The following is a 16047-nucleotide window of genomic DNA, read 5'->3' on the forward strand; positions in this document are numbered from 1 at the left end:
TTTTATTCGTTTCTATGTGTGATAAACAAAGCGATAGAAATTAAAATCCCATTTTTAGCGTTTTTTCGTAATTTTTCGGTGGTTTTTCCTGTGGCATTAAATAACTATTGAGAAAATCAGAAAATAACCTCTCTAAAGTACCATCTTGATCCAATTTTCTAAAAGATAAGGTACTATATGTTGAAATCGAAGCACTCCTTCTGGAAGAAATTTTGTATACAGGATATAAAAAAATAAAAAATAAACACCATTATAAAAACAATAGCTTCCTTGCTCCGCTCAAAATCTAAAATAGTAGATAAGAAAATCCATTTTATATGACATTGTCGACGTGCGCCGACCTAGCAGTTAGCACGGCGACAGTCAGCAATGGAGATGTTGGTATTGTGTTTTAATGTTTTAATGTTTTTCTAACTTTTCATAATAACTTCTATTTTCATGAAATAATTACAATTTAAACATGAATAAATAAATTATTTCATACTATTTTTTTAATAAATCTTTAATAATCAGAAATCAAAATTAACCGAAAATAACCGAAATTAACCGGTATTTTTCAAAACCGGTTCTAGAACCCTTATATTTTGTTAGAAAACCGAAACAAAATCGAAATCCTTAAACAAATTAATTTAATAACCAAAACCGGAACCGAAACACCCAACAGGTTCCAGTCCCTGCCTTTATGTAGAAAAAATTATTTTTGTTAGTTATTTTTAAATATAGTTGTAGGTTACAAATAAACAATGATAATAATTACATATAAGTCTTTATGTTATACTTATAAAGAAATATTAAAAAATATATAAGTTGTATAAAATACTAAAATGTATAAATGAATACGTAATAATATTTATAAAAATAATTTTTGTTGTCAATAAAATATAGAAAACTATGATAATAATTACAATTCCTGTCATAATTCATTGTTTTTACTCACTTTTGTTAGCACTGTTTAGGTTAGGTTGCTGGTTCACTACTTTTTAAAGTAGTTATTTGAAACCAACTTAACAAAATCATTGTGTATTATATTAAACTTTTTTTTGGTCGAAAAGTGAATCGGCCGAAAAGGGAAGGGTACGTTTTTGGTCGTATTAAGATGTATTAATGTCCACACGCAACTAACTGACTGTGTACGATCAAATGTCTATTTTGATTGATATACGGCACCCACAATTTCGTTATGAAATCTTTGTTCGTTGTTGGTAAAGTATAGTGTTATACTCAATAGTCAAATAATTATTATAACTTATGTTTGTGTATACACGGATGATTAATAATAATAAATTCATCAATAATATCACAATTTTTTTTTGGTCCTGGGGGGGATTGATCGGGGGGGATGCACGCAACTGAAAACAGCGCTTTATCGGTGATCGATCTGATTATGGAATATAGCTATCTATACTATTACTTATTAGTATATTATATGGTAAATCCTGTTTAATGCTATCGTTTTTATTGCTTATAACTTATAATAAAATTGACTATACAGAAATATCGTAGCTGTAATGGTATCGTTATGGCCACATCCCGCAACTCGCAAGTGACTGTACAGTACTGTTTTGTATTGAAGTAGTGAAATAACGTGTGATAACATTGTTCTTTTTTCAACGATCTGTTTAAAAATGGATTTAAATGAAATGCGCATGAAATTTGACAACGCAATTCTATTATTAATTAAATCTAAACGTAACAACAACTTTTTTTTGAATAATAATGAATATTGTGAACAAATCGAAGAAATAATACACACAAAATTATGCTATCTACGGCTGGAGTAAAAAAGTGTTCGAAAGACTATAGGAATGTTCGTAAGTACGATATTCCATTGTTATCAACGGTAAAGATCATCTTATTAAAACTATAACCAATGCGTCAAAAGGTTTGCGTTATTTTGTAAAAAATGAAGAGTTGTTTGATATCATTCATTCTACACATACAGCAATCGGTTACGGAGGCCGAGACCGTATAGTGGTTGAACTTATATTAAAATACATGAATGTGACAAAGGAAACAATAATGGTTTATTTAAGTCTTTGTTCTGATTGCCATAAAAAATCCAAAAAGAGGGCTTGTATCAAAACCTATTTTACATTCAGCATACAACTCACGTGCTCAACTGGATTTAATGATATGCAATCACAGAGCGTAAATGATTTCCGATTTATAATGAATTACCAAGACCCCCTAATAAAGTTCGTTGTACTTAAACCGTTAAAAACAAAACGTGCGGAAGAAGTTGCACATAATTTACCAGATATTTGTACAACATTTGGAGCACAAGCCACATTGCACTTAGACAATGGAAGATAGTTTGTCAATAATACTATAAACGAACTTCATGCTATGTGGGGTGATGTAAAAATTGTTCATTGGAAACCTTGACATAGTCAGAGCCAGAAACTTAGATCTAGTTATCATCAATGCCTTCTTTTATTAGGAATTGCCATCAATGACTAGTAAAAGACGTTAATTCCTTACTATATCAGGCCTTATGAGGCCCAGGTGCCAAAGTTTTAAATGAGGCCCCTGTTCGAAAAAAAAATGTATATTATACTATATAATATTAGGTACCCGTTATCATAAATATATATAGGTATGAGGTACATAGCAATAAATAATGAATAATAACTTTATTTATAAATTATAATTTACAAGCTTTTTTCTTCATTAAATAACCATCGATTTTTTTTTAGGTGATTCATGCAGTGTTATAGCCTTTAATGAAAAAAATAATGAACGAATCTGAGGCCCCTAAATAAATTCTAACTATCGAGGCCCGGGAGCCATGCCCCCCCCCCTGGACCCCCCTTTAATCCGGGCTTGATTATCGTTATTGACTAGTAATTGTCAACACTGACTGAATTTCATCTTTTCCGGTAAAATATATAACAGTCACAAATCCACTAAGCTATATTTTTACCAGTACCTATTACATATGTATATAGTACCTAGTAGGTTAGTATGTTACTGCTCACGCAATATTCCTTATAGTCACTTTAATAAATCATGGCATTGTGTAAAATAAACAAAATTATTTATTTCGGCTAATACCCGAAATTTAAAATTTATCTGTGACAGCAAAATTTCGAGTTGTTGAGTTATTTTAAGATAAAGAAATTTAGATTATGCATCGAGTGGTTATGCTAATTTCGAAGGACCACAGGTTTTTTATTTGAGACTTGAGGTGTCGATAATTCCAAGTTATTAAGGTTCCAGTTACCATGACTCACCTGCTAGTATCTATATAATATTGCGTATTAGTTTTTCTTACATACCTCTGTTTTCGTGGCACCTGCTGATACGTTTACATTGTCCAATAAATCATTATTCTTGTTTAAAGATGCACACCGTTTGCTGAGAACGATTATGCTCAACAACAATACCAAAACGTTTACAACAGACATCTTGTTGTGGGTGAAATCAAAACGAGAATGTACAAGTCTTGTGGTTTTGGTTTTGAAACGTACTTCATAATATTGTCGATAAACAATATTCTAACTTCTGAAGCGCCAACTTATATATTATTATCAATATATAGGTACTTGATGAAAATAGGTAGACGTTGCGATATCTTTTTATATAATTATAATTTAACTATTAATTAATATATTATTCTTAACATAAACACCTGGTGTACAATAATGGCAGCGGAGTTGTTACATATCTAGTTCTTCGAAAAAATCGTCAAACCGTAATATTGTTGATATTTTCCACATTATTATGTTCATGTATATACCTATATAGTAATTATTTATCAAATCCGATATCGAAGATTTTAGTGTAATTCATTGTGAACACGTAATGGTGATATATTCGTTTTTCGTTTATCTCGTCCAAAAAAATAAAGGTAAGTACGTTTTTAACGAATCATTTATCTCAGATTTCACAGTTGTCTGAAGTACCTCTTATAAGTGTTTACTTCAAATTTTTAATATTAATATGCCATAATTATACTCTGATTATTCTAATTTAAATATACTGTATTTAATTAATATAAAAATATAGTTTTACACGTACGATGTTTCTTTCATGTCATTTAAAAATCCAAAGTCATTGCATTGAATTACTTTTTTAAATGTACGAAATTTTTTTAAAACCAACAAGTTTAAGCTACTTAGTTTGCTAAAATTTATATAATATTTATTATCATATAGACTTAATTAAAAGAATCACTTGATACATTTACTAATTAATATAATTGTGTATATTTATATTTGGTAATACATATTAGATTCTGAATGGATTTGGTTTTAAAATTATATGTGTTTTTTTTTTGTATTTTTGTATCTGTCACAGAATTTGGATTTTGGATTTTTTTTAAATACTTCAAGCTTTCTTAAACTTTCAACTTATCTTTTTAGTAACAAAGGGGAAATAGTTGGTACTGTGAGGAGTTAAAAGTAATTCCCAGCAGGTACCTACTTGTTTTAATAATTGGAAAAATTAAAAAAATATTAGAGAAAACGGCAATTTTTATATTGTATTATAATTGTAAAATGATTAAGCGTAGATACTTAAAATCTACTCTAATATATGTTTGTTTTAATTTAGCAATATCGTAAAATGTTTGTGTTGTATTTCGTGTGAATTTTTACTTTTTATTTAAAAAAGTTTTTTTTTTTTAGTAATATTTTTCAAATGAACCGTAATCAATAGCAAGAAAGACAGAAGGACTCTGATTGATTAATTTTACAACTTCTCAAGTATCTACAGAATAATGCAAAAAATAAATAAACCGTAATTATGGTCGAAGATTTTTAATTCAATTTAAATAAAATGTTGACTTTAGTTGATTTTGATTTTGAACGGTAGAACGCATATAGAAATCATAGCCCAAATTGGATATTTAAAGTTTAAACAATAAAAAAATAACAATTTTAGTTAATTTGTTTAGTAAAAAAAATATAACTTATAGGAACTTGAGTGTTTTTGCCAGTTCGTATAATATTTTTAATGTCTTATAAAAATGAAATTTTCATATAATTTTGATTAATCTCAAGTTACTTATTCGACAAACCTATTAAAATGTCTACAGTACATATAGTAATATTATATGAAATAATATTATAGTAGTTAGGTATTATATATATAGGTAGGATGATATGCTAATTTTTATTTCATAAATTAGTTGAACATACTGCGACCGTGTAGAAAAAATAAATATTTATAGCAGTATAAATTTATTATAAAATATCCTTAGAAGAATATGCCGCCTTCGGTTAGAACCGTTTTCCGTATGATTAATTAATTATTAAATTCAAATTTAACACATCCATTACGGTTTCCAACTGAATGAATATGGGCACACTTGTTGATTTTCCGATGTTTTTTTTTTGTTGTAATTTAAAAATGGTAAACTGTAGAGACTTCGATGTTCACAAAATATTAATATAAGCATTTCTAGCCATCATATAATCTTCAAATTATTTTGGCTTTTTTCATGATATTCATAGACATTATTAGTATTTTATTGATGTATCTAAAATGTAATTTTAAAATTAATTTTTTGTTCATACATCATAATGTTTATATTTTATAGTAGGTATTAAAATTGAACAATGTTGATAATGGCATTTCAAGCAAGCAGCTTTCTGTATTTTATGTATCTTAATTGAAATAGTAATAATATAATATATATTCTGTATATTAAATTATCAACAGTATGAACATTTTCTGAAATCAGATCTGTTCTGCAGGATTTTGAAACTGACTCTCAATATTTGTAGAAAATATCGAAGTCATGACGAGAAATCAATGAAATTTAATATAAAAAATCTATGTGGTGAACTAATTACTAACTAATACGCATGGATCTTATTGTATAATATAATATTTGTAAAAAATATAATGCCTATGTAAACGTAAACAATGCATATAGTTTTGGCTTGTAATTAATGTAACCATAAAAATGAAAAATGCATTCATTTTTGTTATGTTTAGTATAATAATATTTGCGTTTGGATTTCAAAATATTTTACATATATACCTAATGTAAAATCCATTATTGCAGAATAACTCACTCAAACATGCACTATTTTAATAAAAAGTGTTTTTGAGGATGTGCATACAAAACGTATTAATATTAGAAGTGTCCTAAACTAATCCTGTATAGGTGGATAGTTACCCGACCAACCCGTTCATTGTATTCCTGTTTACATATTCACTTGAGCCTTGAGGTATATGCAGCAGTATATGCTGTATACTTGAAGGGTATTTGCTACCATTAATCGATCTTAACGATTGAAATTCCTATTGTTGTGAAAAAAAACAGCAATTCTTTATTATACGCCTGAATCAAATATTGTATATGTTATACCTATTGAGAGAAAAACTACAGACATCGTAATTTGTTCACATAATTCCACGCGAAGTAGGTACGTATACATCATGAAACCTTTACACAGTCGCATAAAACCGTTGATCCATTTCTGTCACCTGTTTGGTATGGGGTTTTGTTGTGACGACTTTCAGATCGTTTATTTTCTATTCATATTCATTAATTTGTCAGTAAGTATTTACATATACTACGAAATGTACATTTATGTCCAAACGCATCTGTCGGAAATGTTTGACCTGTCTACAATAACGTCTGTGGTTCGACTGCATATCCGTTTTTTAGCGCATCCATTAATGATTGTATTGTTGTGTGTCAAAAAGACGACCATTATGAACTACATAAGCGGCTTTGATGGTCTCGTCCACAGAATAAATGATGTCTCACTGAAGCCGTATATGATACACTTCTTCGGTTGGCTGTCGACTATCTTGGTCGCGGAACTCATACAGATAATGTCGTTTCACCATCGCACGAACTTAAAATTTTTTACGATCTCTGCCACTGCTCAGTACGTTATCTCTAACGTGTGGCTAGTCACACCAGTTTTGATGTACATTTTTCTCATCTCCTTGATCTCCCACGGTATACGAGAAATCAACAACGAGATAACCTCGATAAGAGCGTGGAGAACGCACAGCCTCAAATGGAAAGAGCTCCAACACGTGGGAATAGTTCTAACTAACTCCGTGTTTGGAAAGATTATCATTATTTTTATAATGTTCACCATCATAGAATTAACCTTTTTCTGTTTTACGATATATTTAAGTTGGAGAAGGAATCATCATAATGAAATTGTTGCATACTTCATAATCCTGTTTGTTCGGGCCGGCTTGATGTTTCAACTTTTCCGAACAAGCCATAGTTGCAAGATTGAAGTAAATAAATTATTAAAATAACGCATAGTTGTATATCTTATGTTTAAAGGAATATTATTTTTGTTAACCATTCGCAGTCAGTTCAATATAACATTTTTAAAGTTGAACAATTTTTGTCTATCTTTTGAACTCTTCGTATGTGTTCAAATATTGTCCAATATAATTTTACATGATGATCATTGATTAACTAAAATTATTTTAGATAGAGCAGATAATTTATTTTTAATTTCAGGGGCATATAACTAGATTGTTAATAACTATATAATTACTAGTTAATTCATAAATAATTTGTTTTTATTTTCAATAATGTCTAATTTTTTTATTTTTAAGAAACAGATGAAAAGGACACAAATACTTTTGAATAGTGCTGGTAAAACTACAGTTTCAGATTACAAAGAAGTATGAAAAAGTAAATTGAACAATAATATAATAGCTAGTTTAATTATACTTAGTTTCAGGTCACCTCTATGTACATGCTGCACACTGATTTCAGTTTCATGCCATGTAATATTTTTGATATTACGTACAGAAATTTAGTAACTGTAAGTAATTATTAAGTTGTACCAACCTATAAGGGAAAATAAAAATACATTTTTTTTCTAGATATTCACCATAATTGCTGCCTACTCGGTTTTTCAAATTCAGATAAAACTAGTTGTTTTAGATTAATGCAACTAAATTAAATATAATATTTATAATAGATTAATATTTGTGTAATTATATACATATATTATAATACCTAATTAATAATATATATTTTTAACATAATCAACTATACAACCCCTGTTATACTTCAATACAATGTGTTCTAGAATTTAGATTCTGAGTGGAGCTGAGTTTACAATGATGAGTGTGTTTATTTTTTTGTTAAATATCAATAAAAAAATTTTTGCACTGGGTCAAAAATTTTGTCAATTTTATACAAGGTTCCTCATAAGTCATTAATATAGAAATTTAAAATAATATTAAAGCTACATAACTACAATTATCTTTTATAAGCATTTAAATTGTTAAAGTTTATTATTATATTTTGCTAATTAACCGAAAGTTTAGTTTTCGATGACGGTTAAAGCGTTGGACAGCGTCCTTTTTCCGTTCAGCGAGCTGCAGTTAAGTAGAAAACCCTATTGAGCCGGGTGGTAAAGTGGAAATCCCCAAAAGTGCCAGGCGGTAAAATAAAAATCCCCTGGACGCACTTATCACACTATAATCTATACCACGGTCCTTACAAAACATAAACTTTTAGTTACATTTTAATATCTTATATTCGTATTATAACATCCATGCATGACGCTTAAAATAAATAAAACCAAATCGTTTCTTTCGTGAAATTGTTTTCGTAGAATATTATGGTTGTTGCATTACCTTTGCCGTGATTTATGAGTCGTGACAATAAATAGCATGAGTGACTCGTGCGGGAAGACAATAATTTCATTCTCGGGCGAAAAGCGGTTCGTAAGAAACTGCACATCGCCCGCGACTGAAATAACTCACTTCACTTAATACCATTGAATTCAAATTCAACACCATCCATTACACTGACCCACTATTGTAATCTACTGCACAACAGGATGAAACTCACTTATCATCTTTTTTTTAATTACAAAATTATAAAAGATAATTGTAAACAGTAACTAGAATAATAATTCAGCGTAATTCAAAATTAAAATAACTTGTAAGATTATTTTAAGTGTTAATATTATAATATGAAATATGAGGGCTCCTAAAAAAATTGTTATGTATTTATGTTCAATTTTTTTTTTTAATAGTTCAAAAATAGTGATTATATTTTGATATTTTTTTCCTGTTAAGAAAATGTCAATTTAAACATTTGATGAAGATTTCATGTACCTACAATTATTATTTTTAATATTACAGCAAAAACAAAATTGCATTTTTCTAAAACTGATTTTGCATTAAAATCTAAGTTTTTCCTTAATTTGTTGTTTGATTTTCTCGGCACTTATGAAAACCACTGGGGATTTTTATTTTTGACCTCCACCCCCCCCCCCCCCAAAAGTACCAATCAAATTGTTTCCTAGATAAATTTCCTTCAAAGATGCTGAAGTAGAAAATTGAAGCATTTTAGTGGCTTAAAATGTGATACAAATAAAAAAATTAAAATCATACATTGTAAATGCAATACTTTCATTGCTCCGCTCAGAATCTAAAATGTAAATAATTCATTAACATATTGTTTATAATATTATACTAATTATTATCTATTATCTATTATAATATAAGAATACAGGTATATTACATTTGCTATTATTTGACATAATAGTTGATTAAAAATTAAAATATATAAATTAGTAAAATATAATTTACTTATAGTTAGAAGTTAATAGTTATACATTTTTCTCTAGATTGCTCCATGCTATTAAATTGCATACACACATTGCCGTGTTTAAACTAAAATCTTATTTTTATATTAATTATTGGACTATTTTTTGGAATATTTTGTATTTGACAACTTTGAATAGAAACATTGAATGTATTAAAAATATTCTGACAAAATAAATGTTTGTAGACAAATTTAAGTTACGTACTCAATTTTTTAACAAGTGATTTAAATGTTAATATATATAGTTTAAAAAAACTGTCAATTTTCCGAAAGTAGCTACAAACTTTTAAGCCACATTTATTATATTTATTTACTTAACTTGTAACTGATATTTAAGTTCGTATATATATTTTTGTATTATGTTTTCATACAACAAAAGAAATGTCAACGATATATTTATGTATTTATAATTTATATTAATTAATCCAATGTATAGTTCAAATGTATACAGTTTGGTTCCTACTTCATAATTTCATATATTATATAATTCATAATACATTTTTATTGTGCACAAAGCCGCAAAGGTGAGCAATGTAAAATGAGTTCTCAATATCAAAGGCGTATTTGAGATATTTCGTTAACAGTGTGTTCATTGTACGACGAAAACGACGAAAATACCGATCATCAGTAAACCACTAGTAAATTGTAAATCCTGTGTTGTATCTACTGTAAATACTACAAAACTGGTATATACACACTTATCCAATAATATAAAATATAAATATTATGTCAAACCCATGTAGGATTAAATGAGTCGACTGCAGGCAGAGGCTCAGTACAAAAGGTGCTGCACTGCTGCGTTTAAGCCACGTGTACAATGTAGTTGATACTTTGATAGGTATTATAGGTACAGATAACTAGAAAAATATAATTTATAAAATATGTTTCATATACTTATCGTGACCGCGTTCCACTGTGAAGGATACGTTGTACAACTTAAACTGCAATCTGTCCACCCCACACTCCACTGACCAGTCAGTAACTAATCCTGCATCATATAGCATGGGCCGTGCAGCAAACCCACATGGCTTTGTGATAAGGATAACAAATAATTTCTTATGAAAACATTTTTTTTTTTTTTTTTGATTGTGCACTTATGAATAATTATATTTATTTTAATTTTTATAACTTTACAATAATTTTTGATTTACTTCTTTAATTATATAAATATAATTTATATAATTATTATAATATATTATATTTATAAATGTAAAGAGTTATTAAATATTTTTTTATAAGTGTAATATTTTTATGAAATTAATACGCTATTGTTCGTTGAAAAATACAATATATTATTATAATGTAGGTACAAATTTGAAATCCCATATTGTGTTATATCATTTGCTAATTTCTAGAATATTATTTCATAAACTAGAAATATTATATTAGCGTTATAACTTATAACACTGGTCTTCCGCTTATAAAATAATCTTCAAACAAACATTCATTGTAACCACGACGGATTTTGAAAAACCCTTTGTCTCCCCAAGAAGTGCCCCATGAGTTGGCAGCCAACCAATATTGAACGCCTCTGTATACACCCCATCCAATGACCTTTACCGTAATCTGACCAAGTAATTTACCAGTTACATGTTGATAAATTCCTGAAAATATAAATGAAAATACAGTTATTTTATGGACAGTAATTTTTCCATGATTAATTTTTATTTTATATTATACCCGACTTGTATGTTAAGAAATCTTCATAAACACGCATTATAGCAGTTGCAGGCCCATGTTTTTTCAATTCATTCCTGATCATTCCCGAACAATGCCAATCAATTCGTATTCCTAATATAAACGAAAATATTTCAATATTTACAAAAAAATTAGTTAAGATGTTAACAAAAATATCAATTAATTATTATAATTCAATTTCGAAAAACTTTTCATGAACCTACCTTTTGAAATGTCTTTTAGGAAGGGTTTTGAATAGTTTGGATTATAGCAATTTAAAGTGCATTGTGGTGTCTCTGATTTATATTTTCCGCACATATATGATGGGCTTCTTTCGTCCATAACCGTATGATTACATGGTGGTATCAACCACGGTTGACAGCCCTATAATGACGTATTTTTTTTATTTAATTAGTTAAATTTATGAATGATAATCTTTATTTTAATAACAACTGACGTAGTGAAAACATATTGGGTTCTTTAAAAAATATTAAATTTATGGAACTTAAATTTTTTTATTTATATTGGATTAAGGCTTTGACGACTTTTGAACCTGTAAGGTTGGAAAGGTTGGCACTATAAGGTTGAAACGGTTGGTACGGTTGTAAACAAGCGTACCTATGTGTGGTAAGGTTTTTGCGCACTACGATCCTGGAACTAGTGGCAGCTTACTCTCAGTCACGTTGCGTGACAACTTTAAAATTATAAGCTTTGCTAAAATATCATTAATAAAAAGAGAAAATAAGGAATTGTACGATATATCATTCCAATCCCAGTTGACATATTGTGTGAAAATGATTGCTAAGTGAAATAAATGTATCTAATCGTCTAGAAAATTTATTTCGTGTATTTAATATTGAATATAAATTAAGAAAAATTCAAATTACTTCATTGCTACCGTAATCACCTCCTGTGACCAATCCTCTTTTCATCCAATATTGCCACGCGGCTCCGGAATAGCCGCCATTACATCCGTCACCACAGTCATCACAACATGACAACATTTTTTGCGGAGAATAAAACGCCGTTATATTTTTTTTCGACTTGATACATATGCGGTCGTTAATAGCTGAAGTGACGGAAATCGCCTGAAAAAATCCATAATTCATCGTACACAAGTTTTGATAACACTTGTCACATTATTACGACATTTAACGAAAGCATAATTGAATAAAAAATACACACCCAGTCGGCAGCACAGTTTCCCTGGTTCCATATGTGAGCAATAGAAACGCATTCAAACCATTTATTTCTGGCGTCGAATGTTTCCGGCATATCATTCGATCCATCATCCAAATCGTAATTATGGACCTTATGACCGATAATATCGATATCTTTACCATTTTTTTGAAAGCCCCAAGTTCCAACTATGTTTTTGTAATCAGACGTTCCGAGTTGGTTAATTCCAGCCTACACATAAAAATGTTATAATAGATGGTCATAGCTGGTTTAGTCTAGTCCATATAAAAAATGTATTTTTATTAGTTGGTACGAACTCTGTGGACATATTTTATGACTAGTGTTCATAAATGTTGTGAAATATAAAACTGGACATTTTAATAAGATTATTTGACTATAAGTATATACTTAAGTTAAACATATTACATCTATAACAATAATAAGTATAATAATAAGTACAATAATAATATATAATAGCTTATATTGTCCACGGTGATAATAAATGTAATAATACCTTTATTTTGTATACATGTTGATGGATGATACATCAATGGATAATTTATCAACATTTTTTGTTTCTATTTTATCTGTTGACTTATTGTAAAATATTAAAATTACACTTGCAGAGTAAACAATCATTTCAAATTGAGATTACTTCGATTTCACAGAATTATCTTTTCTTGTCATCGAGTTTAATTTAATTTAATCAAGTCTAAACTATATCATAATTGCGAACACTTTGACACAATACTACCTATTGAAGTAAGTGTTACACTATTTTGTATTCATTTAAAATTAATGAAAAATAATTGCATTTGGAAAACCATCCTGAGTGATGTTTTCTAGAGTTATACATTTTTATGTTTCTCTGCATGTAAATAGAAATAAAGTGGTAATCTGAAGATGAGTAACTATGAAGTTAAAACTGTATTCACCTTTTAAATTGAGAATCTCTTATAGTAGCCAATTCTATAAATAATTTTAATATAAATATAAAAAAATTCAAAATAAATCGTGTACCTAATGAAATAAAAGTAAATAGTAATTTCATATATTATAAAAATTATGATGATATTAAATAAATATTTTACCATAGGTACTTAAATTGTTACGTAAACGTAAAAAATGACTAAACGATTATTTTTAACTATAAATTATTATGAATATTAATATTTCAAATCACTAAAAATATTATGGTATATTTTTTAAATTAATTAAATTTATTGAATCAGTTACTTCTGCAGATTTCGTGATAATCTTTTTTATTTAATAAATTCAATATGTAAAAAAAATGGATAAGTCATATATTTTTAGGTACATGGTTAAAATTTACAAAGTTTCTTAAAAAACCTATTTATAGTAATTTAATAGCCCTTAAAAATAAAACAGTGTGTGATAAATATTGTATGGCCAATAACTTAGGCACATGAAATAATTGTTATTATATTGTACAAACATTAAATCGTTAACATCTAAATAACATTTCGGTATCTTAATGGTTGTATCTTATTTATTTTAATTTTTAAATAATTATATTGTTAAACTTACTTCCCATGGTACGTTAGCACGGTTTACATGATCAACGATGTGTTGTAGTTTAAAATTTGCATTACACGACAGCCAAATATTACAAAATAATAGTAACAATAAAATCTCATTATTTCTCAACATGATGATGATTGAAATTGGTAATTTCTATTGTAAGTGAATACTAAAAAATAATTTATATAGATATTTATTGTTTAATGATGACTGATACTGTAATCTCTTAAAATAACACTTCATTTTAAGTGTTATGTGCGTTTTTAAAGCAGATTTATGTACTTAAATACTAACTTATTAAAAATTATAATGTCATTGATATACCTACTTATAATGTAGATATTATTGAAGAGTGAATTGTATTTTGTCAAATTGTGTAAATAGACTTTTTATACATTTATAGATTAATCTACTTAAATAAAATATTATCTGATATGTACTTCATATTATCTTATAATAAAATATTATGTAAAACCTAGGCGTGATACCTAGGTAGTATATTTTATGATAATTTAATATAAGAGTAACTACCCATACTATTTACATTGATTAACATTTTGTATTACTCGTCATTGAATAGGTCACTGTAACGAATGTGTTAAATTTGAACTCATTGATAAATCAGTGTACCTACTCAGTATAGACCTGCATGGGCCGTACATTTTCGGCCCGGTCCATAAATGTTATCCCAAAGCCCGGCCGTCCCGGTCCAAAAGTTATTGTGAAAAAAAAGCCCGAAAATAATGCTGAGCTCATAAAAAGCTCGGTCTGGTCCAACAATTTTTTTCTTAAGCTCGGCCCGACCCGGTCCATACACTTTGTGAAAAAAAGCCCATGCCTGGCCCGACTTTTTTTTAAGGCACTATGGGTAGTGGGTACACCAGCAATATAGTACTGTAAACTGTTGTAGCAACTGGCAATTTGTATTCTTCAGTCAAACAAAAAGATTTTTTATAAATATTCCAAATTACCGTTTCTATTTTAGCTTTATTATACCCAATAATCAGTAATCAAGACATTATTATTACATTAATTGTGATTGTATCTATTTGTACCAACATCGATTCTATCATTATTATTTATTATTTTAAACCATGATTATTTATTGTCGAAGAAAAAAGCCCGGTCCAACCATTGATTTATTATTTGAAGTCCAGACCGGCCTGGCCCGAAAAATTGTACAAAAGAAGCCCAGGCCCGACCCGGTCTAATGTTACTACGGACCGGGATTTTTGATTTGCAGGTCTTTACTACTTAGAGTACGATTGAAAACAAGTGAAAACCATTCCTAGTGAAGACGGTCTGTCAGCCTATATTTCTCAGGATATATATTTTTTTGATCTTTAAATTGAAATTATTAATTCAATAGGTTAAACTAATTTTAAAAACAAATGGCATTTAATATAATGTAATAAATATAATGATATTGTATATTTGTATCATATAATTATCATTTATTATTACTATTTCTAGCTGTTACTTACTAACTATTATAAGTCTATATACTCTATAGTATAGAGTCTATACCATGGTAGCACAGTGTGAATATCTTCGTAGCATAAATAATTTAAAACGAATCTAAATATTTTTTAAATGTTGGGTATGGTGTAACGTGTACCTAACCATATTAAATTACAGTATAAGTGGCAAAAAGTTTAAATTACCTACTCCCTTCCTTAAAATAATATTATTTAAATAAAAACAAAATATTTAAAATAATGATTCTTGTTTAAGTATTCAATGTTGTCAACATATGAACTTGAAATGGGATTTTTACTGTTCTAAAAGGTGACGAGTCACAAAAACAATTTTAAATTAATGTTTCCGCCACTGACTTAGTAACTTAACAACTAAACATTTTGAATTTTATATTGTACAAGTCATACATTTCATACTTTAAATTAATATGATGTTTCAAGTACCTATACCTATGTACTATAATATACATTACTATGAGCTATATTTTATTCCCAATAGTGAACACAAAATGATTTATTCATATAAACGGTATAACCTATTGTATTGTGTATATTTAAAAAAAAAACTTTTTCAAAAACAAATTATTTATTTAATTACGCTACCAATTTGAT

At 28.2% G+C, this 16047-nt stretch overlaps 3 protein-coding genes across 3 annotated transcripts in view; 1 reads left to right on the plus strand and 2 right to left on the minus strand.

Moving 5' to 3' along the window:
* The window catches only part of Catb-5880 (cathepsin B-5880), a 7087-nt gene extending 3576 nt beyond the window's left edge, over positions 1-3511 (minus strand). Inside the window, 1 exon segment of the mRNA NM_001126147.2 lies at positions 3279-3511. Coding sequence (NP_001119619.1) covers positions 3279-3407 — 129 coding nt within the window. The 5' untranslated portion in view covers positions 3408-3511.
* A 1477-nt stretch (positions 3512-4988) lies between these two features.
* LOC115034182 lies at positions 4989-8104 on the plus strand. The gene is made up of 4 exons (XM_029490063.1): positions 4989-7215; positions 7546-7614; positions 7668-7757; positions 7819-8104. The coding sequence occupies exons 1-4, from the start codon at positions 6391-6393 to the stop codon at positions 7882-7884; spliced, it is 1050 nt and encodes a 349-aa protein (XP_029345923.1). The 5' UTR covers positions 4989-6390; the 3' UTR covers positions 7885-8104.
* A 2523-nt stretch (positions 8105-10627) lies between these two features.
* Positions 10628-14125, minus strand: Catb-10270 (cathepsin B-10270). The gene is made up of 6 exons (NM_001134929.1): positions 13964-14125; positions 12422-12646; positions 12124-12324; positions 11461-11620; positions 11240-11350; positions 10628-11163 (listed from the first exon to the last, which is right to left on the minus strand). The coding sequence occupies exons 1-6, from the start codon at positions 14084-14086 to the stop codon at positions 10958-10960; spliced, it is 1026 nt and encodes a 341-aa protein (NP_001128401.1). The 5' UTR covers positions 14087-14125; the 3' UTR covers positions 10628-10957.
* Between the last annotated feature and the right edge of the window lie 1922 nt (positions 14126-16047).

This window comes from Acyrthosiphon pisum, chromosome A2, assembly GCF_005508785.2.
Source record: "Acyrthosiphon pisum isolate AL4f chromosome A2, pea_aphid_22Mar2018_4r6ur, whole genome shotgun sequence".
Taxonomy (NCBI): Eukaryota; Metazoa; Arthropoda; class Insecta; order Hemiptera; family Aphididae; genus Acyrthosiphon; species Acyrthosiphon pisum.

Bases quoted from the DNA above. Each gene is read 5' to 3' on its own strand.
- LOC115034182 (XM_029490063.1), top strand. From the start codon at position 6,391: ATGAAACCTTTACACAGTCGCATAAAACCGTTGATCCATTTCTGTCAC. The intron at 7,615-7,667 runs GTATGAAAAAGT...AATTATACTTAG, and splicing joins CAGTTTCAGATTACAAAGAA to TTTCAGGTCACCTCTATGTA. The intron at 7,758-7,818 runs GTAAGTAATTAT...TTTTTTTTCTAG, and splicing joins CGTACAGAAATTTAGTAACT to ATATTCACCATAATTGCTGC.
- Catb-10270 (NM_001134929.1), bottom strand. From the start codon at position 14,086: ATGTTGAGAAATAATGAGATTTTATTGTTACTATTATTTTGTAATATT. The intron at 12,647-13,963 runs GTAAGTTTAACA...TTTTATGTGTAG, and splicing joins GTGCTAACGTACCATGGGAA to GCTGGAATTAACCAACTCGG. The intron at 11,351-11,460 runs GTAGGTTCATGA...CGTTTATATTAG, and splicing joins CCTAAAAGACATTTCAAAAG to GAATACGAATTGATTGGCAT.